General features: G+C 39.4%; 3 protein-coding genes across 7 annotated transcripts; 1 reads left to right on the top strand and 2 right to left on the bottom strand.

Annotated features, from left to right (window-relative positions):
* Positions 1 to 142: 142 nt before the first annotated feature.
* On the bottom strand, positions 143 to 3,673 carry avpr2b.1 (arginine vasopressin receptor 2b, tandem duplicate, 1). Its single transcript, XM_084727916.1, has 2 exons — positions 1,734 to 3,673; positions 143 to 692 (listed from the first exon to the last, which is right to left on the bottom strand). Exons 1-2 carry the CDS (start codon positions 2,599 to 2,601, stop codon positions 484 to 486), a joined length of 1,077 nt encoding a protein of 358 aa, XP_084584042.1. The 5' UTR covers positions 2,602 to 3,673; the 3' UTR covers positions 143 to 483.
* A 7-nt stretch (positions 3,674 to 3,680) lies between these two features.
* Positions 3,681 to 14,370, bottom strand: trnt1 (tRNA nucleotidyl transferase, CCA-adding, 1). Of its 5 annotated transcripts, none has more exons than XM_084727889.1 (8): positions 14,257 to 14,370; positions 13,918 to 14,004; positions 12,536 to 12,729; positions 11,371 to 11,509; positions 11,093 to 11,219; positions 9,999 to 10,192; positions 7,527 to 7,780; positions 3,681 to 4,497 (listed from the first exon to the last, which is right to left on the bottom strand). In XM_084727889.1, the coding sequence occupies exons 1-8, from the start codon at positions 14,285 to 14,287 to the stop codon at positions 4,252 to 4,254; spliced, it is 1,272 nt and encodes a 423-aa protein (XP_084584015.1). In that variant the 5' UTR covers positions 14,288 to 14,370; the 3' UTR covers positions 3,681 to 4,251. The 5 variants fall into 5 exon arrangements, with proteins under 5 accessions (XP_084584015.1, XP_084584005.1, XP_084584023.1 ...); XM_084727879.1 differs by having other exon boundaries at positions 13,918 to 14,047; positions 14,257 to 14,364; XM_084727897.1 differs by having other exon boundaries at positions 13,918 to 14,009; positions 14,257 to 14,313.
* Positions 14,371 to 14,698: 328 nt separating this feature from the next.
* Positions 14,699 to 21,797, top strand: arl6ip5a (ADP-ribosylation factor-like 6 interacting protein 5a). The gene is made up of 3 exons (XM_084727856.1): positions 14,699 to 14,961; positions 20,481 to 20,698; positions 21,036 to 21,797. The coding sequence occupies exons 1-3, from the start codon at positions 14,783 to 14,785 to the stop codon at positions 21,209 to 21,211; spliced, it is 573 nt and encodes a 190-aa protein (XP_084583982.1). The 5' UTR covers positions 14,699 to 14,782; the 3' UTR covers positions 21,212 to 21,797.
* Positions 21,798 to 21,829: the final 32 nt, after the last annotated feature.

Genomic DNA, 21,829 nt, shown 5'->3' with positions numbered 1-21,829 from the left:
TTTCACTGGAAAAGTGGTATTTTTGACTTGCTGGTCATGCCAAAGGGGAAAGTCAGGAGATCATCAGAGTAAGTAGGATTGAACTTGTGGGGACCATGAATGTTTGTACAACATACTGTGTCATGGAAGTTCACATGGATCAACTGATCAACAGGCTGCCATCTCTAGAACCACTTGCATGGCTGAAAAGAACTATAACAATCTCTCAGTATTTGAAAAGTATGTGTTATATAACAGCGAATTTATAGTAACTATACAATACTTAATGTACACTGTAATATCCCTGTAAAAACATATGGCACGTCTGGTCCTCCATAGTGGGTTTGCACTTGAAAGAATCTCATAGATTGTTCTGTGGTTTCACAACAATATCCTGTTACTATAGGGAGTTGTAGTTCCGCTGTGATGTTTGCCCTCAGTTATTGGAGGATTTCAGTAAATCTTGAGCCTGAGATGAGAAAAGCCTCCGAGGCGTCTGTACATTTATCTGCAGTCCGACAGGCTCTTGAGGCTGATGTACAGGGAGCTGACCATGGTGGCCTCCTCCTGCATGGACTCCTTCAGATCGGGCTGACCCACACACACCAGCGCCACCAGTCTCTTGGGCAGCTTTCCACTGAACAGCAGGTAGATGCAGGGGTTCGCACAGCTGTTCAGACTGGCCAGCAGCATCAAGATGGTGAAGGTTGCAGCTGGAAACAGGAAGGAGAAAATGAAAATGTGTCTTTAATTGTTATACTTTGATCAGTTTTACTAGCAAGGACCAATTTCTAGTTACAAATAAATTCTAATTTTGGAATGCCATCACTTTAACTCAGTTTGTCCTGATTTTCATCGCTAGGAATAAGGGGCAACTAAGTGAGAAAAGATGTCAACCAGACAACAGATGGTGAAGCACCTACTGCAATGCTGCCACATGTGACCAGCAGAGATAGTAAAGTTTTGAATAAAGTTTTTTTTTGTATCACATCATGATTTACAGATGAGCTCTGCTCAAGATCGAGTTGTCTGGGTGTATGAGCAGGAGCTTGAAAGTGTTGCTCTGACCCTGATTACTGCTGCACAGACTCTTTCACCAGCACAAGATGGCAGCACTCGTATCTGGGATATTTTGGTTTCATTGTTGTTCAGTGGAAGGACACAGAGAGGCGTCATCCAAACTAAATAAACTAGGTTTTTAAAAAAATTGTGAATCACTGCAATCACAAGAGGTCCAGAATCTCTCTCTCTCTCTCTCTCTCTCTCTCTCTCTCTCTCTCTCACTCACTCACTCACACACTCACACACACACATATGATCCATCGCATGATCTCCTTTAGGCTCAAGCCTGATAGAGATAATAAGTCTAAGGGTGTCTCAATGTATTTCACAATTTCTATCAAAGTAAGTGAGTTTAAGTGGAGACACCTTTTACTGTTTTTTATTATTAATACTATCATCCTTCTTCTTCGTCTCACTATTATTATTATTATATGAATATGTTGAAAATGCAGGTTTATTATTTATTACTGTCTTTTCAGATGAAGATGTTATCCTACTGAAACAAAAAAGGAATTAAATCTGGATTCAAGGATTAGGTCAATAAAATGATTTGACAGTGCAGTATTGTATATAAATTACTATGGATACAATACAAAATATATTTTTTAAAAACATATTTTATTTTTTATAGTTATTATATTCTTATGTTAAGAGTATTTATTGCTGTGAGATTTTAAACCGTGTTTTCTTACTGTGAGTGGGCGCCTCGACGTCCCAGACAGACCAGAGCTGCACGGTGAAGAAAGGCGTCCAGCAGACGATGTAGGCGAGCACGATGACCACGGTCATCTTCACTGTCTTCACCCTCGCCTTGGACACCCCCGCCACGCTGCTGGCCCTGGAGGACAACGGCGGCTTACTGACCACCTCTCCGCCGTGCTGCGTCTTCATGTGGAAGTTGAAGTGCACTGTGCGGCAGATGCGCACCTGGCACACGATCACCGTGAGGACAGGCAGGACAAAGATCACCAGAGTGGTCCAGGTCACGTAGGCTCTCGGTCCCCACGGCTTGATGAACTGCGCCCAGCAGTCGTACACTCCGGGAGCGACCTCGACACGAGAGAAGATGAAGATCTGCGGGACGCTGAAGAGGAGAGAGACGCACCAGGCGGCGCACACCGGACCGTTCCAGCGCGCCCTGCGCTTCTGGAAGGTCACCATGGGCTTGCAGATGGCTTGATATCGGTCTATCGTCATCACTACGATCATATAAGTGGAAGCGAACATCCCGACCACCTGCAGGTACTTCACCGCGCGACACAACGCATCTGGGCCCACGAATCTGTCCGTGATGTCCCACATGAGCTGCGGACAAACTTGGAAGAATGTGACCACTAGATCGGCGACGCACAGGTGGAAAACGAAGACGCGCATCCTGGAGAGCTGCTTCCTCCGCCTCCACAGCACCAACAAGACCCCGAAGTTTAGGATCCCTGCAGTGATGAAGATGATGGACAGAAGAGCTATCTCCACCTGAGCCAGGCGCTCATCCCGCGGCTCATCTCCAGGCGGAGCGCTCTCCAAAGTGATGTTACTGATATTTACACCGAACCAAGACATGCTTTCACCCCATACACAACACTGTTACATCACCATTCCAAGTGGATCCAGCTGAGGTGGAGACATTTAAAAAACACAAAAATGTAAACAGGCAGCGTGAAAGACTTTTAAGGTTAATGTTTGTGTATGAGTTTCCAGTAAGCAACAAGTGTTGACTGTCCACTGAGGCGTCAGTAAATGAGAGGGAGAGGGGCTTTATATCTCCTCATCTCTGCAGGAGGGAGGAGCAATCTCACTCCTGCACAGAAAACATTTCTCACACTGCCAAACACATGCAAGTAGCATGAATTATACCTTTGTATTTTGCAGTGCACTTAAATAATCACCATGTGAGTCTTTCAATAAAAAGTAAAACCTTTTTATAGGGTATTTTCTGTACAGAAAACATTGCAAGGAAATAAGACATAACTGCAGAGAAAACCAAAACCACAAGTCTGCTTTCCAATATGGTTTTACCAATGAAAATAACTATTTCACTTTACAGATGATAGTTCACTATCATGCTTTCATATTTTCATCTTCCCAGTGAGCACCAACCAGGATTTCAAATGTTGATTTCTTAGCTGTTTCTTCTGCCACTCTCGAGTTGTTCCCTGTGGCTTAGACATAAAATTAAATAGTGATGAATAATGTTTTCTTTGTTTAAACATCTAAATTTTGACTTATTCTTGTAGGCCTGCAGTGATTTACGTTCTCCAATTGTAAAAATGAGAAGCCTAAACGTGAAATGAAACAAAATGTTTTAATTTTTTTTTTCCAACTTAAATTTTACATCACAGCCTACATGTACAGTTTACTAGTAGCTAATCTTTAGTCTGATGCTAAATCCATACACAAAAACAAAAAAAGTCTCTCAAAAATAGAGACTTTAATGGTGGCTGTTCCAGACAGATTCTTTTGTGGCCAAAAACATCTCTTAACATCATAATGGGAGAAGTGCTTAATGGAAGATGAGAAAATGCATTTACTACTGTAGCCTAACGTGCATGTGAAAGCACTTAGGCATATTGCTTTCAAACTTTGATGAAATTCGGTGTTCACTCAACACTGCTTATACTTTCAGTTTTCTGGCTTTAAAAAAATTCGTATGTGGTTTCTCAGTGAGGCTCAAAATTGATGATAGCCCATGATTTGCACATTGTAGACAATGAAAAATGCCATAATTGAAAATCCTGGTGAAATATGGTCTAAATGTGACTATTCAATTGAAAAACTATTACCTTTGAACCAATTCTTAACATCTTTTCACTGGGAAAATGCTCACTGGGTTTCCACATCACACCAATCTTATTAGTCACACAACATAAATAATATCAGTGGGTTAACCAAGGAATTTGCATCAACAGAACTCTGTATCTACACAGGTGGTGATTTCAGCTGCAATTTTCTAGCACACATTTTCCCGTATGGTGGCAGCTGTGATGCTGAGATCATCTTGAGTGTTATCTCTTCAGATTTACACGACGAAGCAGGTGAACAGAAGAGGCCCTCGGGTAATTTAGAATGAAATTGCATTCATGTATTTGCCAGTTCTTGTAAATGTCCTTTCTCAGAAATATGCATCAGTGTGCTCAATTAACAACTGTGAGCTACACATGCCACGTGTCCAGATAAATAAATGTCTGACAAACGCCTCTGATTTCTGCTCATTCAAGGCTTTACGTAACTGAGGAGCTCATCTTTGTCCATCTGATAGCGGCTTTTCTTCCAGATGTCGCGTAGCTTCTGTAAGGTGGCACCTATCTCTTTGCCCGACGTGATGCCCAGCCTCCTCAGATCGTGACCGCTGACGGGGAAGCGAGGGATGGACCATCTGCAGAGCTCTGCCAACAGCTTCCCCTCACCCTGATACTTCAGCAGCTCGCACAGTTTACTCTGGGTATCCAGCTCCCGACTCTGCAAAAATACACACAATGTGTGTGAATTTAAGCCCCTGAAAACTTGGTTTCGTATTTTGAAGGGATACTGATAGAAGGATTTTTTGAAGTGGGGTTGTATGAGATACTTATCCATACTCAATGTATTACCTACAGTAGATGGTGATCAGCATTACCCTGGTTTGAAGTAGCAGCACAAGTGGAAAGCTAACTGCAGTACTATGGACAGGGTCTGCAGCAAAATGTATTTTAGGCACATAAAAAAAATCATTATCAGCTTAATATTTAGAATATTTTCACACTTTAAAACCCACTTTGCCATCAGACAGTCTTTTCCAACCGGAAATCTCAGCTATATAAGCCAAATGTCACTTAACCAGACTCCGTAGAAAAAAAAATTGCCAATTTACTTTGCAGAAAACAGAAGCTGCTGGTCTACTGCTGCCTTGATTGCTTAGTTAGTTTGTGTTATTGTGTGACTTGGGTAAATCTGAGATAACCCTTGACAACACAGAAGTCACACAATAACACAAAGAAACTAACCAATCGAGACAGTGGCAGACAAACAACTCTGGTGCTCTGTGAGGGGAAATTACCACTTCTGTCGATGGAGTCTGGTTACCTTGGAGAGAGTGATATTTGGCTTGTTTAAGAGTGGTTTCTGACGGCAAGCGAAAGTGGCGAAAAATATTCCAAATATAACATACACTTAAACTGATGACATTTTCTGAGCTGCTGACCCTGTCCATTGTTTAACTGACTAACACTGACTCATACAACCCCACTTCACATAACCCAAACTGTACCATTACATATTCTATAACATTAAATATTCATGGATAAATAAGCAACAATAAAAGGTAAACTTACAAAAAAATTATTAAGGTATTATTTATTTATAGTTGAAAATTTAAAAACCCATTTATCTGCTTCATCCGGGCTGTGTGGGTGTGGTTTGATCAGACTTGATTTGATAGCGGCTTGGCAGCAAAATTAAAAAACCCCACAACTCTCATCACATTTTGATTACGATCTTCATAAATCCTGACTTTTTTTTCATCAACATTTTTCCTGTCTCACTTCAAACCAGCAAGAAGAGAAGAAACAGGTCCTTTCTGTTCATGAGTGAGACAAACAGTTTCCAAGGACTCTGAAGTATTTGTAGTTGTTCTGCAGTCAAGTGTCATTTTCTTTTATTTCTTCTGTAATTCTCTCAACCTGCCTTATCTACTTCTGCTTCATTTAGTGATAGGATTGGGGTTCAAAAGGATTTTTATTGAAGTTAAATCCAGTGTTGAATGAGCTTATTACATCTGAATAACTTTGGAATCTCTTTTTCATATGGTGAGTTAAAATATTCATGGTAAGACTTTAACCGTTTAGAGGAAGGTACTAAACTAAGAACTAAAACATGAAAGATTGCCAAAAGAACTAAAACTGGCATTAGACTCATGTTTTGCCAAACACATTACATTACATAATTAGCTATTTAGAGAAATGACCATCCAAATTGCTTGTAATTAATTACAAAAGAAAGCAGACACAAAGACACAATAAAGAGATTTGTTACACTCAGGCCTTAACAGATGTTGGAGCTAGATCCATTCTGATTAGCTCTAGTTAATGATTACAAGCATTTCCTAGAATGTATTTCATTAAGCCCCATTAATATGCATTGTAACGTGCTGCATTCAGGTGTGGGACATGGCTGCACGTGCATCTCTGTCCAGCAGGATCAGGTTGGTGAGTTAAAGATTAGTCGGTCTGTACCTACAGCTGATGATTTTTTCTGACTTATTTAAATTTTCTGGTGAAGATGTTTTTCTTCCAGATGCTTCTCATGGCTGACACGAAAAAAAAAATCACATTTTTGTGTTTTAAAAAGTTCATTAAAACGATTAATGATGAAAGATGATTTAATATTCAGCTTTAACTAATGAAATTTCACTGACGTCACTATGACAACAAAAACAAAGCACAGTTCAACAGTTCTGACTCTTCGCATGTTCAATTACTTTTTTTTAAATTTACAAAAAATTTGCCAAGATGATGTTTGCATGGCGCTTGTTTTTGTTTTGTCTGACTCACAGTGCAAAATATACTGTGTTCAGTTTACTATCCTAGAAAACTATGAAAACAAGCAAATATTCACATTTGAGGTGGAATGAGTGAAGTTTTGTCATGTTTGCTTCCAGTGTTGGAGGAACTACTTAGCTTAGCCACAGTGCAGAAATAGTAGAAAGTATAAAAGTTATGCGTTCCATATTTTAATCAAGTTAAAAAAAAAAAAAAAAGCACTGGCATGTTGCAGCTGGTAAATGCAGAGCCAATTTCAATTACTTCAGTTTTTACATCACTTCTTATTTGTTTATCAATGTGATTATTCAAAATAAAAAGTCCCCGCGACCCGGTTACAGAAAATGAATGAATGAAAAAATAACTAGTGGCTAAAGTTGTCAAATAAATGTAGAGTGGAGTAAAAAGTACAATGTTCACCTCTGACATGTAGTGGAGGAGTGGAAAGTAGCAAAACACACTCAAGTTAAGTACAAGTACCTTAAAATTGTATTCAAGTACAATACTTGAGTAAAAGCACTTTTACATGTAAATTTTCACAACAATCAATAATAATTCATCTTTATTTGAAATAGTTGCTGATTAATCTTCTAATGACTTACTAATCAATACATTTACTGATTGTTTCAGGTCTGATTCAAAGCATGTCTTAACTTCATCCAGGAGTCACTCAACATCTGGTTTTAGGCAGCTTTTAAACCGTGGTTAAGTGATTCAGAGTGAGTTTCTCACTGCAGTGCATGTGTCCGTCCTTTCAGCTCCAAAATAAGCTAATTAAACTTTGGCAATCACTGGCCGCTCACCGACACACAACACAATACGTGCTGATGAATAATCCTGCCTGCACTCTGAATAGTGGCTCAAACAAATGACCACATTGTTCCACTAAGTGTCCCCCTGTAAATCTTTCCTGTCCTTTTTTGACATGTGATTGTTTCTACAGACTAACTGGAGGAGGAGGATGAAACTTACGTCAATGATGAAGTCAGTGAAGGGTTTGAGGCTGTCCGGGTCATCCTGGCTCTTGCAGAGCTTCCGTCTGTGTTTGACCAGGAACAGAGCCAGGTTCTTCTCCTCCTTGGACACCTTAAGTCTTAAGTCCATCTTTTCCACCTCCTCTGGGCAGTGGAAAAGAGCTGCCAGGATGGTCATGGGTTTGGGAGAGTGATCCTTGGCGTTCTCCCACACTCGCTTCATCTCCTCAACATTGCCATCTGGAGGTAAACCTGAGGAGGAGCAAAGACAGGAAGGGAGAGCAGAACTGGATTTAACAACAGCAGAAACAAAGCAAGACAAAGAAAACAAAATACTAATACTGGGTACAGTACATTTGTTTAGCATGGTGATAACATGCCTACTAAACTAACCAGAGAAGAGTGAAATAATCAAGAGTCACTGAATCATCTCTGTCAAGTGGTGACTAATACCAGAGTTCACACTGCTACTGAAGTCAGGAGGCATTGAATCCACTCCATCTAAGTGATTATAATTGAATCTTTCCCCATTTAGAAACAGCTTCAGCTTGTCAGGTTCTTGAAAATGGTTGAACTTCGACACTATAATATAATACAATGACTTAAAAGCAGGGTACATGTGGTCTCAGACCACTTTCAAGAAAGATCTGAGGCATGAAAGATGTTGTAATAAGTGGGAACATTTATAGCTCAGTGGGTAACAAGGGCAAAATTGAATATTATAACAGTTATTTCAGCCAGCAGTGAGAGTCTCATCTGCATGAGTGGATTTATAACCTCAGAAAAACCTGATGGTAAAATCTTAATGCTCAAATCTGAGTCACAACAAATAAGAATAATAATAATCTCCATAATCACCTGGTCAATCAGTTTAGATGTTGTTATTCAGACTCAGGCTACAACTAGTTCAAGAACATTAGCAAATATCAGTTTTGACAGACAGTTCTGTATGTTCTTTTTATTCAGATTTTATTTTTTTGCTCAAAAGAGATTAAGTTTATGTCAGGTTGCCAGGGGGCTGGAGCCTATGTCAGTATCTCATGTATATGTTTTCATCACTGATGAATCTATGAAAAACGGTTAATAATAAAGAATTAAAGGGGCACGTCATAGATTTTACACAAAGTTGAGGTTATTTGTAACAAAGAATACTCGTCAGCCTCTGCAAACTGCTGTGAAATGTCTTGTTTTCTATAGCGCTGATATACTGTGAGTGATGCCAAAGCAGCACACTGTGTCATAAATTTCTGAAAGACTGGTCATAAAATGATCAAATCATAATCTAGTTGCTTTTTGTGAGTTGACATCTGTGTATATACATGTGTACTTGTATATACAGCTCTGGAAAAAGTTAAGAGACCACTGCAAAATGATCAGTTTCTCTGATTTTACTATTTATAGGTATGTGTTTGAGTAAAGTGAACATTTTTGTTTTATTGTATAAACTGCTGACAACATTACTCTCAAATCTGAAATTAAAATATTGCAATTTAGTGCATTTATTGTCAGAAAATGACAACTGGACAAAATAACAAAAAAGATGCAGTGTTTTCAAACCTTGAATAATGCAAAGAAAACACACTCATATTCATTTTTAAACAACACAACACTAATATTTTAACTAAGGAAGAGTTAAGGACTCATTATTGGTGGGATAATCTCAACCTTTAATCACAGCAGTGGTTTTTAGAATCTTCCTCATAAATAAAGATTTGGTTCAGGTGATCATCTAATTAGTGTCTCAATAAGTAGAATGAGGAGGTTTGTGTTGGAATCCAACAAACACTGGAATGGACTGACTGTCATACATGTAGAGATGCTGATTTAAGAAACATTTGGGAGAGTGGTCTCTTCATTTTTTCCAGAGGTGTATATATGTGTGTGTGTGTGTATATATATATATATATATATATATATATATATATATATATATATATGTATTCACACACACATTGTTTCTATACAGCTGTGGGACCAGTTACTTAATTCCTAACAGCCCCATTTTCCTTCCAAACCTTGTCTTTTTTGAGGATATCCTTATAAAAAGGGTAACTGCTGATTGGAGGGGAAACAGAAATGTTTAACCAAGGAACACAGGCTGGAGATGAAGCAAGTGTGTGAAACTCGGCAAAACCACAACCAGGGCGAGTGTTATTTCACACAAGCAACATGTCTCTTAGCCTGTTTGTCGACGCATGGAGCAGGTTATGGTTAGTTCCCCATCTTCAGTGAGAAAAACCCAATGATTGATGATGAATGCATTGCTTCTAGTAAGGAAGTGGTATAAAACATACATAAAACTGAATATAATCCCAACTTCTTTGAAATTGTGATTGCATAATATATGATGAGATATTGCATATATGTGATGAGAATCTTTTGTTTTTCTTGAAGTTTGTTCCACCGCCACCTCTTTATCGAGAGTGCGATTTCTATTACAGATATTGTGTTCTCCTGCCTTCTTTCTCACCTATGTACTGTGCCAAGTCCAGACTGTGGATCAGCTCCAGCAGATGAGCAGCATGGTTACCAACCACCATCTTCTTTACTTCAACCCAAATTCGCTCTCCTGATATGCCTGCCAGTCCACGGCCATTTTCCCTGATGGCGGAGAGTGTCTCGGGCTCGTGGTCATCAGGCTCCAAAGCCACTCTGCCATAGAACCTGGAGAGAATTTAAAGGTTTGGGGTCAAAACACTTCATGCTACACCAGGGGCTTCATGCAAGAACCACTCGTACGAACAGATTTGTTTGGAAGTGGATTTGTTAGTCTGCTGTTATCCAAACGGAAGTTTTTCTCTAATTGCTCTACATTCCAACAACTTTAAGACATTTTGAGCTTGAAAAATAAATTTCACTTCATAATTAAGTCGACATTATTTGTTTGCCCACATTCCAAATTATAATATAATTGTAAATTTACACATAAAGCCTCTCACCATTATTTCTGATGTATTATTTACCCATAGTCAGTTGTATCATCTGAGTATCTCCACATGCAGGTTCATTAAATCGCTGTTCATGGAAACTTATTCTGTCCTCTTTCCCCGTGATGGAAACTTCCCTGTGACCCCTTCCTCCCATAGACCCTCTGGTCTGACCCTCAGGTAACACAGCATTAACAGCACTCATATTTCCCCATTCTTAGCTTTAGCAAGTTCCTTAATTCCACTGCTGACTCTGTTAATATGAGAGGTTTTCTTTTATGGCTCTCTGACAGCAGGACTTCATACTAACTGTAAAGCTCTTATTTTTCTCCTTGATGCCATCGTCACGAATGAAGACTTCCTGACATATGGGGCAGGATTCATAGTCTTATATGGTATTATTGGTACTTTAATTATGCTAATTTACAAGCCTCCTGCACAGGCACTCAAACATGGACAGCTGGATCATTTACACAGTCACCTGAAGTTACAAGATGTAGCAGGTTCACATGAGCTCTTTGTACGAAAAAAGTAAGAGAAATTTAAGATAAGAATACGAAAATGTTCTTGCATGAGGCCCAGTGATTTCCTTCTTTCATTCTATTTTTTCTAAAAGTAAAAACTTGAGGCAGCTCACCTAAAATAGCGCAGTATTCTCAGGTAGTCCTCTTGAATTCTTTGTTCAGCACTGCCAACAAACCGAACTTTACGGTTCTGCAGATCTTCATATCCTTTGAAATAGTCGTATAATGTGCCATCAAGCCCTGTGGGTGGGGGGCACAACAAGATGTAATAAACTAAAGTGACAATGCCCCCTGAATGCACCAGAATTGATACCACATGCTGAGCATCTCCACAACACAAGCAAGCACAGAGACAAGTCTTTAACTTAGTGGAGGACAAAAGCACTAGTACCTAAAAACATGGAATTGATGGTGAGGTCTCTCCGCTCAGCGTCTTTCTGCCAGTCGGTGGTGAATTCCACCTCTGCATGACGTCCGTCTGTCTGAACATCCACTCGCAGCGTGGTCACCTCAAAGTTCTCATTGTGTAGCTGAAAGAAGACCAATAAACAAACACAAGTGAGTGGAGAGACAGAAAAAAACTGAAATTATGCTGCTGCAGCAGAATCCCAGTGAGCATTAATGCCCTCATTCTTAAGCCAAGGTCTCTCTCTATTCTATTAATCTCTCTCTAATCTCCTGTAGGTGGTGCAATATTTCAGATGGCACTCAGAAATACATAGTTGTGTCACAATCTGTAAGTCTGCTAAAGCTACCTTACACCATTAAAACACTTTAGCATTTCTATATTTATCCAACCCCATATGTTCCAGCCCACAGCCTCGGCTCTTTAGATGCAACTTATTTACATATTCTAGGAATAAACAAATCAATCAGACATAGAGCTTCCTGTTCCTGGGCTGAGGAGAGTTCTCCCACAATCCATCAGGACGCTAATCCACTAAGATATTTAAATCAAGACTTAAGACCCACTTATTAGATTGATCAGATTGATTGCATGTGGGAGAAGTAAAAAGCTGTAATGCAGCCTCCCATGATGGTCACTGGTCAAATAACAAACAAACACCATGGCTGAGTTTCATTAGGCCTTCAACATGCCCATGTTGATTTCCCCTTGGTACCGGCCCTCAGGGGAATCCCCGCCACCATCACAAGTGTTGTTCTATGGTGCTCCCCCGTTGCTCAGTTGGTCAGGTCTGGAATTTGATTTCACTGTGTGGGTCCTGAGGATGCACTGATGATGCAGGATGGCAATCACCAGAACTGTCCAATCAGTTACCTGTCCATCTGTGTAACTTGATGTTTACTCTTCTTGGTGTGTGTATAAAAAGACAACACAATGCTACACTGGAACACCTTTCGCTCCTGACCAAATGAACCAAACTACAGGTATGAAAAAACCTTTAAATGAGGATTACTGTGCATGGCTTAGCTATTCTTCTGCAACAGTAAAGTACCTCACAGATAGTTTCAGAAGTCTTCAAGTCTGATTTCCAAACAATGATAAACAAAAGTGAGAGCTACATCTTGCCTGCTCAGACAGGTCAGTCTCTTACTCTTGCTGTAATGGTCCCATGCTTCTCTCCTTTATTGTTGATCATCCTGATCCCAGCACTTTGGAACATGCGCTTCATCTCCTCCGGAGTGGCTGTGGTGGCAAAGTCGACATCTTCAGGTCGCTTCCCAGACAGCAGGTCCCGTACAGCTCCTCCAGCTATCCTCAGCTCATGCTGGTGCTTCTCAAACACCTCTGGAAAGGAACAAATGCACACTTACAGGAATCAGGTAGCTTTTCAGTGGAAGTGTGTCTGTAGGCATTAACAATCCTGGTGGGTAATGAAATCCATTATCATGAATCAATATAGAAACATTTTAGTCTTTTTTTCATGTATGTTCTGACCGCACTCTGCCAATTAGCCAACTATTCTTTTTGACTCGCTTATCGATTTTTCACTCAAGCAATGAGGTTATATCTGTCTCCAGAGCAGCTTTGGAAATATGTTTCAAGCTAACGAGAGTCATCCTCGCCCATGCCATGTGTAGGCATATAGAGAAGCATTCCACCAATTTTTTACATGAAGACCATTTTATTAACCATAAAGAGTACTCTATGGGGTTGAAATGTCAAGTTACATAACTCTGTATCTGTGCCTCTAATCCATCATTCATATATCATGATTTGTGCGTACACTTAGCATTTTGTAATGTAAATATATTTGTGCATTTCAACCTACATGCATGGTTTCTTTTGAGACTCGTATACTGTGCTGTTTCACGCAAAATCTACAAGTGCAAAATAATTTTAGATTCACAAATATATTTCCACTGAAAAATTATAATTCTGCGTACAAATGATGATATACTAGTGATAAATTAGAGGCACAGATACAGATACAAATCACTCTGCATTTATTTGTGAAATGTAAATATGAGCTACATAACTTGACATTTGTTTGTGAATAATTAACAGATTGTTTCAACCCCATATTACTAAGCATGTGAAAGGCTTGGACATGTAAAAATTGTAACAAAGCCAGCATTCCACACTAGAGGTGCAGAGTGTAGATGTGTATTTACCAGACAAAGAGTGTCTAAGTTATTTTACTGGTTGCATTACTGGAAATGTGCATTTTCTAGCACTTGACCCAGAAAGCTGGACATTTTTAAACTGTCCCACGACACCAATTTAATGGAGGTGCAACACTAAAAGCCTGTAGAACCACTCCCTGCCCCTGGCTCTTTTAGAATATAAAGAAGCAAAAAGGCAGAGCTCGGTCTAAACTATAACTAAAAAAACAATACCTTTTTAGAACAATACTACTTGGCAATAAACCTGATTCTGAAAGTTGTGAAAAATATGATCATGGGGCACATCTATGAACTTCAGTTGTAACTGACTTCAGCCGGTTGGTGTGTGGTCACAGCAGCATGATCTCACCTGCCAGTCCATTAAGCCCATCATTGAACAGAGACTGGAACTCACTGGTCTTCAGCTGCATAGTGAAGAGACTCCTCCAATAGAAACCTGTTCTAACAATCACACGAGGACTCAATATTCTGCTCCACATCTGTACAAACAACAGAAAACGTCGTCATGTGCTTCTGTTTGTCTGTCAGCTTTTTCTTTAACACTAGCAACATGTCAACACGTTGCTGAAGTCATGCTTGCGACCTTAAACCGTCCGCGTGCACTGCTCACGCTGTTCACACACTGCCAGCACGTGAGCAACATCGACATGTCATAGTACACATACCATATATAACCGACACAACTGACCTGCAACTTCCAAAGAAGATTTTATGAACATACAACGCAGTTACCGCTTCATGCTATCATCTGCCATGACGCTTAACAGGAAGTGTTTCGATATCGTGCGGTTTCTGACCAATAGGGTGAGATTTCGTCAGGCTCAGGAGGCGGGGTTTAAGAAGGGTGCGTTTAGAAGGGAAGCCCAGACGCGCGACAAATCTCGCGAGAGTGATCATTAAAATCCAAATCATACCTTTTGCCCTAATGATAACCGCTTTTTTTACTTGCCCCTAAATCAACACAGATTTTAACCACAGCATTTCCGCATTATAAAACATTATTAGTTTGAACAACGTGGACAATTAAAGAACAATGCGCACAAATCTCGCGAGATTATTGTAAATCAAGGGTTCCATTCTAGACACGACCAGGTTTACTGCCAGTGGCTTCTCGCGATACTTTAGTTTGCAGCCACAGGAGACTTTCCGGGACTGTTGCTGTTGTACACTGGCTGTACAATCTGTCAGATTAGTCAACGGAGCAGGAGGAGGCAATGGCTAAAGTGGAGCTGACACCGCTTAGACCATGGGACGACTTCTTCCCCGGTTCGGAAAGATTCGCCAGACCAGACACGAAAGATTTGGCAAAATGGAACAACAGAGTCGTCAGCAACCTGCTTTATTATCAGACTAATTATCTGGCCATGGCCATCGTTGTTTTCCTCATTGTCGGGTAAGTTGTATGTTAACTTATGACAAAGGTACAGCAGCTGTTTAGGGTTTATAGAGTTAAATGGTGACATTGTATTATAAACTTTCAAGTTGTAGGTTGCCTTTGGTGTATTGTTATTGCCCTGTTGGTGTAAACTGGGATGTAACCTACTTAAACAGGATTTAAAATGAGGGTGCAGACAGGATGTTGACTCCGCTTATGTGAAGTTGGAAGGAGTCCCATAAGAATGAATGGAAAGATTGTGCTAGCTAACATGTGAGGCACTGGTACTGTTCTGTACTCTGTGAATTTGCAGTTTCTGTCCCTCATATTGGAAAATATAGAGCTGCAACGATTCGTCACATAGGCAACGTCATTAATTGTCAGCTATTAAAATAATCACCAGCTATTTTGATAATCAATAAATCGTTTTGAGTCTTTTTTAAGAAAAAAGTATCAAAATTTCCTGATTCCAGTTTCTTAAATGTGAATATTTTCTGGTTTCTTTAGTCCTCTATGACAGTAAACTGCAACTGTTCTATTCTGTAAACGATTAATTGATTAAGTAATTGAAAGTAAATTTGTTTCCAGCTATACTGATAACTGATTAATAATAAGCTGATTAATTTTTCAAGAAAACATTTCAAACAATTGCTGGTTCTAGCTGTGTACTCCAAAGGGTGGAAGTGGTTGAGGGGATGAAATAAGTTTGTTGTATTATATTGCAACAGTATTACAGGGATGACTCTTGGTGCTTTCACAAAATGTGAGATTATTTTATAAATAATCATCAGTAATATGGATATAATGCCTAAGTGATTAAATGCAAATAATATACCAGCTGGAACAGTCTGGTAAATTCTCAAAATGACATCACTTAACTGTAATGCAGCCTTTAAAACCAGGAAAAGACAACACTTCTGACATATCACGATATAACGATATCCAAAATCTATCACGATATCTAGTGTCATATCACAATACAATATAATATCATTATATTGCCCAGCCTTAACACGAGGCCTCCATGATGTACCTATGTGCACAATAGGAAACAGGCTGAATTGAAGAGAGGAAAGAGGAGTTTGAACCCGTTGGAGCCCTGACTCATACAGCACCAAAATCATCCAAAATTTCCATTGCCTGAAGTACAAACATGTACCTAGACTACTGCAGACAGCTTGCAAAACTAGTTTATTATCTGACAGCTCCATACAAGGCAGATTCAGTCAGATCAGAGAACAAGAGGTTAAATCTCTCATCTTGGAAATATCTGTGCTTTAGTTGGCACTTTGTTTCTGCTTAAGCCCCGCTTACTAAAAATAGTGATGCCCTGTCATGCTCCGTCCACTGAGCTGTATGATGACATGTTGTTGCCATGGTCATGAAGGCTTCATAAGCCTTGTGTCTAGTCAGCTGTTGCGCTGCAGATAGCACAGCTGTGAGAAAACCACAGCTTAATCAGTCAGCTGCCCCTCTACCCCTGATTAAGGGGGTGTTGGGTAATTTCTCAACGAATCAATCCTGACTCATGACCTTACACCAACAAGGTTGACACATTCAGTTCGGTTTCGTAAAAACCTTATTATGTTATTTTTGTCCAGTTTCAAAACAGTTCAACCATGTGATTTTGCATGGACCTCATTTGCATTGCCAAAAATGTTCAGGGGTATGTGTGTGTGTGTGTGTGTGTGTGTGTGTGTGTGTGTGTGTGTGTATATGTGTGTGTGAGGAAGCTTGTTTGTTATTGTACATTTTCATCAGTCTACACACAGACCATGCACTGTAAACGCTAATTTTGCTCACTCAAAAGTTTTTTGCAAACAGCTTGCACACATTGGTCCTGAACATTTGCATCAGCTCTACACTAAGATTTTCCAAGGATGAACTGGGGTTTATTAACAGGTTCACCTTTAGTTTTCATGAAAGGGTGCACAGTTTTTCTTTATTTTTATAGTTGCTGACTGTGGCCTAAAAGCCTATAAATGCCACAGTGCAGTGATCACAGTGCTGATTCTACTGAAAATATAATGATTCTGGGTCTCCTCACACAACTATAACATAGACAGCATGGTTTCAGACCGTTCATCATGACTGCAGGCGCTGAGTGCAGCTCTCACCTGAAAGTCTTCTGCTCGTAATAGTCTGAATGTTTCCCAGTGAAGATCAATCTCTTTCCGTTGTGTCAGCACATTGATCGTGTGTGTGTGATATGCAGAGGAACAAAACTTTTGACTTTATAATCAATATAGAGTCACATGTAAAGGGACTCAATAGGGTGGTCACTTGCTGTATACCATAAAAATGTATACAGTGAAAGCAGGAAATGCAGCAGTGAGGGCGAGCTGTCGGGGATGTAATGTGAGAAATTCTGTGAAGAGGCGACAGTTGTTACAGTGACATTTTTGACGATGTGAGAGGTTCCATCAGACTCAGGAGTTCAGGAGAGGTTTCAGGCCCACCCAAGACTATCAATACTCCAACATGTTAAAAAATGTTCGTCTTTTTGTTTGCCCACTAATATAGCTAGATCTCTTTTTAGTCCAGTTGCCATGGTATCGAACACTGAAGACCAAAACTAAAAGAAGCAGGTTTTGTTCAGGATTGGAGTGAACAACAGTAGACAGACATGACAATCTATTATATTGGAAGTGCAGAAAATGTTTACAGTGCAATCAGTGTTCCAGTCTGAGTGTAAAACATGGCTTTTGTATCAGGGAGATCATTTTCATGTAGCATCAGTAATAATTTTAATTTTCAGTTGAATATTATGAGGTAGAGGGCAGCTTATAGTAGTTTATCACTGATACACTGATAAAAGATGATAAGAAATTGACAAAAATGCCAAAGATATTTTTGAAGTAATTTAGTAACAGTGTTGCCATCACATAGTTTCTCCACCAGAGGGCAGTGGCAAGTTGATTTTCCTGTAAAGTGTCCCACTGATCGCCATACTTAAGAAAAGACATTTGGAGATCCTTCCACAATTTTTAGTGTATGTTGTGTGTTTATGTAGGCTAATAAAAATATTATTGGTCAGTATTGATTTTTTTACACTCAAATATCAATCTCACTACCTGGTTTGGAGCTCCAATCCCAGGTAACTCGAGGCAACTTTTGAATAGAAACCGTTTTTCTAAATCCAGTAATATAATGGCAAATACATATATGGAGCAGTGTCTCCTGGTGGCAGGCAGTGATTAGCTTTTCTCTTTAAAAGGGAAAAATGTGTGCACACTAACTTTATTCATGCTTCATTTTAATCACATACACCTTCATCTAGTTTTGTTTTCTTTAAGTTTTCTTCAGCTTTGTGAGACGTGTTATCCAGAATCACAGATGTTTGTGATTCTGGATAACATGTCTCAGTATTTTCTCTGTAATTTTAGTACAGCTGTGATGCTTTGGACACTAATTCTGGTTTAGTCTCATATCTGTTACTGTTTGGACAAATCTTTTTTAATTATTATATAATTCACACTTCTATAATCCTTACTTCTAAAGTGTTTAGACTACACTTAGTTTAGTTATAGATAATATTATGGCTGAATTACAGTGGTTTGCATATATATTTGCAGTGGTGGTAATTTCCTTGATGGTGTTGCACCACTGCTGAGTGAATACAGAGGAAACACTGGGGCCTGAGTAAGCTGAACTCTCTTTGTGAGGCAGACAGGCCCTTGATCACACTCACTGAGGTCATGGACTTGGCCTGATGTAGTCGCTGTAGTCATGCCAAGGCTGGATTTGTCACACAACGCTTGTCTTTCCAAGGTGTCTGGCCAGGGAAAGTACAACAGTGGGTGTGACGCTGATAAATATCTATGTCCTGATTAATTGTTAGAGCAGTAGATACACTGCCTGCAATATATGGTCAGTTTTATTCTCAATTTTTGTGTCACAACTAAATTAGCCTATCACAACTATTTGTCGATTAATCCATTAGTTGTCAAAAATTAAATCATTTGCCAACTATTTTGATAGTCGCTTAAAGGACCAGTGTGTAGGATTTAGTGCCAGCTTAAAGTTTTCCCAGATTCAGTTTGATTCACAAGTTCCTGATTTGATTCAATTTGATATCGACATTGATTTGGTCAGGGATTATTATCAGGGTTATAATACTAGTTTTGCTTTGATATGAAAGAGATTCTCAGAGAACTAATGCTCTCCTCTAACCTGATGCATTACTTAAAATATTACTATTTACATTAAGAATTGATCCAAACACAGTTAGTTAACAATGTTTCCCCTGCAGTAGGAGGTGGTCAACCACCTCCCACCACTTTACACCACGAGATCTCGAGCCAAAGGCTGGTCGTACGAGACTAACGGGGTAAAAACTACAGGCTGTACCACACATCCACATCCAGAAAAGACATATGATAACATCATCAATTTCTGTATTTTATGATTTGATATTGGATCATGCAAAAAAACAACAACAATATGAATCAATTATTCAATCACACAAAATGTGAAAAGCTGTCTCCAGAATCATTGTTTGGTTTGTCAGTTCGGAGCTGCTGTAGAAACATGGTGGAACAACATTGCAGACTCTGTAGAAGAGGACCTGGTACCTCTATAGATATAAAAACAGCTCGTTCTCAGAGATTACAACACAACAATTCTTATTTTCAGGTTAAATCTCAGCCCACATACCGAATCTTTAATCATTTTTCAAGGTAAGTGAAGTCCAAATTCTCTGATTTCAGTTTCTCCAATGTGAATATTTTCTGCTTTGTTCCACCCTCTATTGCAGTAAACTGAATGTCTTTGGGTTGTGGACAAAACAAGACATTTGAGGACATCACCTTGAAGGGGTGATAAATGATTTTACCATTTTCTGACATTTTATGGACCAGCTTAATTAAATGGGAAAATTATTGACAGGCAGTGCTATTCATCAGTTAATCATTTGGTGTATAAAATGTCGGGAAAAAATTAAGAGGAAAATTCACATTAGAATTTCTTTTAAATTCCTTGTTTTATCCAAAGCCCAGAAATGTTCAGTTTACTGTTATAACAGACAAAGAAAAGTCCTCACATTGGAGAAGCTGGAACAAAAGATTGTGTGACATTTTGCCTGGAAAATTTGAAGTGATCATATCGGTTGCAAATTGATTGTTGATCAACTTACAGATTAATCGACATAGCTGACATTAGTTGTTTTTCTTTTTCCTGTGTTGGAATAGCTTTTTTTTTCCTTTCAGCCATCCTATCGTTGATGAACACAAAAAGTTTTGAGCAGGATTACACTATTTTGCAAACTCAAACATTTATTGTTGTTTTGTCACGAATAGTACTTTTGTTTCTTAAAAAGACATCAAAATAATGGTGAACAGCTGTATTAGTTTTTGTATTGTTGTTGTAGTGACAACTTGTAACCACTTGGTGGAGCCAGTGACCACACACACACACACACACACACACACACACACACACACTCACACACAAACACACACAATCCTGCCTGCTGTGCTCCAGTTTTGAAGTGTCCTCTCTGCTCTGCTCTCACGTGCCTTTGCGTTGCTGCCCCGCAGGTTCCTGAACCCTCTTGGGATGTTCACAGCCATGGCCGTGGTGTCGGGCGTCTTCCTGGGCTCAGTGTGGGCCGGAGAGAACAGAGCTGTCATCAACAACTTTAAGAGGCAGAACCCTACAGCGTTTATCATCGCTGTCATGATCGCCAGCTACATCTTAATATCCATGCTGGGCAGCGTCATGGTGTTTATGTCTGCAATCACTTTACCTCTGGCTTGTAAGTTCAGCAAGATTATGTTAGAAAAATTAACATTCATGGCGCTGGGAAGATCATTTTAATCAAATAAATGATGGCAAAAAAGTTGACTAATATAAATAATTAGCTGATTAAATAAATTTTACGACATACTGGATACTGGATGTAATAATCAGTGCATTTGAAATATTATGAAATTAACCTTTAGGCAAAACAGTCAGAAATCAATAAAATGTGTTTTGGAGTGAAACGTCTCTCGGGCTTATGTTATTCTAGTTTGACTTGAACATAAGTTTATAGGTTTGTTTTTGCCAAATATTCAAAACACTAACAGTCACTTTCCCATCTGCTTTTTCAGTGATATTTGCACATGCTTCATTTCGCCTCCGCAACATGAAAAATAAACTGGAGAACAAGATCGAAGGAGCCGGGCTGAAGAGGTCACCCATGGGCATTCTGCTGGAGGCTCTGGGTCAGCAAGAGGAGAACTTTCAAAAGATCCAGAGCTTCCTGGAGGGAAAAATGAAGGAGTGATCGGACTCACATGCCCACATCTTTTGGCCAAAAATCTTGACTTTTTCTTGGACTTAACAAAATTCTGTATGTTTCGATCTAATCCTCTTAAAGTTTCTTTCATATGCAGGAGTGTTTACCTATGTGTGTTTTGACAAGAAAGCTTGCAATTTCAAGGGCTTTATCTTTACCTCAGAGTGTTTGTCACTCCACCCAGAACTTGTCGGGGCACTTTTCTCCAGCAGTGATGGGTCCATCTCAAGGCTGTTTCAGATCTTTGCTATGCAATGTGTCAGTGTTCCTGTGAAACACAGCTGCAGAGTCCTTCCTAGGTATGAAATCTGTGTTTAATCAGCGTCAGAAACAGCCTGCCAGTTTGCGCTCAACTAAAATTGTGAAAGCGATGCAAGTGTTGCTTTGTAACAAAGAATAAAAGTTGCACACTCAACACACACCACTGCCAAGCTCCTCTACAGGCTGGATTGTTTCAAGTTTTTGAATAATGTCTCCTCACATAAAATTTAACAGTTCACTTAAGCACGTATTTGAAGAGAAACCAGCCAACCTCGTGTTCATGCAAATAAAAAGAGCCAGACAAAAGAGAAAAGCGCAGCTTTGTCTTGAGCTTTGAAATACATG

Source organism: Lutjanus erythropterus, chromosome 2 (assembly GCF_056507025.1).
Source record: "Lutjanus erythropterus isolate fLutEry1 chromosome 2, fLutEry1.hap2, whole genome shotgun sequence".
Classification (NCBI taxonomy): domain Eukaryota; kingdom Metazoa; phylum Chordata; class Actinopteri; order Lutjaniformes; family Lutjanidae; genus Lutjanus; species Lutjanus erythropterus.
This window is presented reverse-complemented; position numbering and strand designations above follow the sequence as displayed.

Excerpts from the sequence above, each read along its gene's own strand:
- avpr2b.1 (XM_084727916.1), bottom strand. The coding sequence starts at position 2,601 with ATGTCTTGGTTCGGTGTAAATATCAGTAACATCACTTTGGAGAGCGCT. Across the intron at positions 693-1,733 it reads CGTCGAGGCGCCCACTCACA|CTGCAACCTTCACCATCTTG; the intron begins GTAAGAAAACAC and ends TCCTGTTTCCAG.
- trnt1 (XM_084727879.1), bottom strand. The coding sequence starts at position 14,047 with ATGTGGAGCAGAATATTGAGTCCTCGTGTGATTGTTAGAACAGGTTTC. Across the intron at positions 12,730-13,917 it reads TGGGCTTAATGGACTGGCAG|AGGTGTTTGAGAAGCACCAG; the intron begins GTGAGATCATGC and ends GTTCCTTTCCAG. Across the intron at positions 7,781-9,998 it reads GGACTTGGCACAGTACATAG|GTTTACCTCCAGATGGCAAT; the intron begins GTGAGAAAGAAG and ends GCTCCTCCTCAG.
- arl6ip5a (XM_084727856.1), top strand. The coding sequence starts at position 14,783 with ATGGCTAAAGTGGAGCTGACACCGCTTAGACCATGGGACGACTTCTTC. Across the intron at positions 14,962-20,480 it reads GTTGTTTTCCTCATTGTCGG|GTTCCTGAACCCTCTTGGGA; the intron begins GTAAGTTGTATG and ends GCTGCCCCGCAG. Across the intron at positions 20,699-21,035 it reads AATCACTTTACCTCTGGCTT|TGATATTTGCACATGCTTCA; the intron begins GTAAGTTCAGCA and ends CTGCTTTTTCAG.